We start from the raw sequence: 1,732 nt of genomic DNA, 5'->3' as shown, positions 1-1,732 counted from the left end.
TTGGTACCAAATGGGCTGGTTTGAGTATTTCAGAAATAAGGCGTTTCCATCCACACACAACTGTTGCTGTCTCAATGTTTTCTGCACCATTCTTAGTAAACTCTACAGACTGTTCTGTGTGAAAAGCCCAGGAGATCAGCAATTTCTGAAATACTCAAACCAGCCCATCTGATACAAACAACCATGCCACGGTAAAGGTCACAGAGGTCACAATTTTCACCCATTGTGATGCTTGACGTGAACAGTAACTTTTTATGCATTGACGTGAACGTTAACTCAAGTTCTTTTTATGCATCGTGCCGCTGCCCCATGATTGAATAACTACATGAATGTGAGGGTGTTTCTAATAAAATGGACAGCGAGTGCATTACTTTTTCATTCAAATAATGAATATAACAGTCGTTACATTACTAGTCACATGTATGGTTTTTCTAAGCAATACAATACATTTTCTATACCTTAACCCCTAAAAAGTATGGATGCTAACCTGAACATTTTCAGCATAGTAAAATACTTTAATATTTGAATAATAAACAAACTACATGGTCACACTTGATTCTACCCAGTGTGTGAGACCCACCATCTGAACCTGTTGCCCCACTCTCTGCTGCAGAGCTCTCAGCAGAGCCTCCTGTCGATCATCGTACTCCATCCTGCACACAGAAAAAAAATGAAGTGGGGGGGATAAAAAGTGTTAATGCTGCAATTAAGACATGATCCTTGCTCAACAGGGCTCTGGTTCAAATAAAACACTACGCACAGTAACCACTGCCTTCCGCTATGAATGAAAGAAAAGCTGTCGAGAAGCTCTTCATTTTAGAGCGTGCAGTTCGGAAAACACGTTTATTTGCCGAGGCCATTGAAACGTTTGTGCCTAACTGATGGACTGCAGCTGAATACGGTCAATATTAGAGCAAAGTTCTGCGCTACCTAATTGACGAGGACCGCTTTAATAATTTGAAATTAACAGTGCTACACACTAGCGTCCCTTTCATGAAGCTCACGAGGAGTGAATTTTAAAAAGGAGCCCAGGACGCAGTAATGGCACAGGCTACAATTTCTTTCTAAACACTGGTCAAGTGTGTTGGCTCACATTCCCGGCCTCTGAAAGTGGATGCCCACGGGCACTTTGTTGAGGGTCTGCAGCAGTGAGTGAGCGACGTCAGCGTTACGGCGCGTATGGGACAGCAGCCAGATCTCCAGAGGCATGCTGGTCATCAGAGGAAGACCTCGCATCTCTTTAGACCAATCCGCGTCACATGGGTTGTACTCGTACTGCGCACACACACACACACACACACACACACACACACACAAACTCTACTCAGCAAGAGTGCGACACGTGTCGTGTACAGTTATGTTCTCTGTGTTCTGTGGTCCCCCTTACTGCTCTCGCTCCCTGTAGGATCCTCTCAGCAGGAAGGACTCTTCCAGTCAGATTCAGCAGCTTGTTCTCAAAGCTTGGACCCCATGTGCTGAGTGTAGTCTGAACACTGGCATTCCTGGAAGAGATTCACTGAAAAATTCAGCAGTGTAAATTGGTATAACGTTCATTTCAAACATTTAATCGTACACCTTCAGATCAAAAGGCTTTTAAGATCATGAAAAACATTTCAGTCGGGTGTCCACAAACTTTTGATCGGTAGTGTATATCTATCATTAAACTTAAGAATGATATAATCAGAAAAACCATCACGCTATATGTTCAGCCTCGTGTTGCCCGGGATAGTCT

General features: G+C 43.4%; 1 protein-coding gene across 1 annotated transcript; it reads right to left on the bottom strand.

Annotated features, from left to right (window-relative positions):
- Positions 1-531: 531 nt before the first annotated feature.
- Positions 532-1,295, bottom strand: LOC128604804 (piwi-like protein 1). The gene is made up of 2 exons (XM_053619898.1): positions 1,094-1,295; positions 532-653 (listed from the first exon to the last, which is right to left on the bottom strand). Exons 1-2 carry the CDS (start codon positions 1,234-1,236, stop codon positions 539-541), a joined length of 258 nt encoding a protein of 85 aa, XP_053475873.1. The 5' UTR covers positions 1,237-1,295; the 3' UTR covers positions 532-538.
- Between the last annotated feature and the right edge of the window lie 437 nt (positions 1,296-1,732).

Source organism: Ictalurus furcatus, unplaced genomic scaffold (assembly GCF_023375685.1).
Source record: "Ictalurus furcatus strain D&B unplaced genomic scaffold, Billie_1.0 scf3, whole genome shotgun sequence".
In the NCBI taxonomy this organism is placed as follows: Eukaryota; Metazoa; Chordata; class Actinopteri; order Siluriformes; family Ictaluridae; genus Ictalurus; species Ictalurus furcatus.
Note: the sequence above shows the minus strand (reverse complement) of the source record. Positions and strands in the feature narration are given on the sequence as shown.

Bases quoted from the DNA above. Each gene is read 5' to 3' on its own strand.
- LOC128604804 (XM_053619898.1), bottom strand. From the start codon at position 1,236: ATGCGAGGTCTTCCTCTGATGACCAGCATGCCTCTGGAGATCTGGCTG. The intron at 654-1,093 runs GTGAGCCAACAC...TTCTGTGTGCAG, and splicing joins CACTTTCAGAGGCCGGGAAT to GATGGAGTACGATGATCGAC.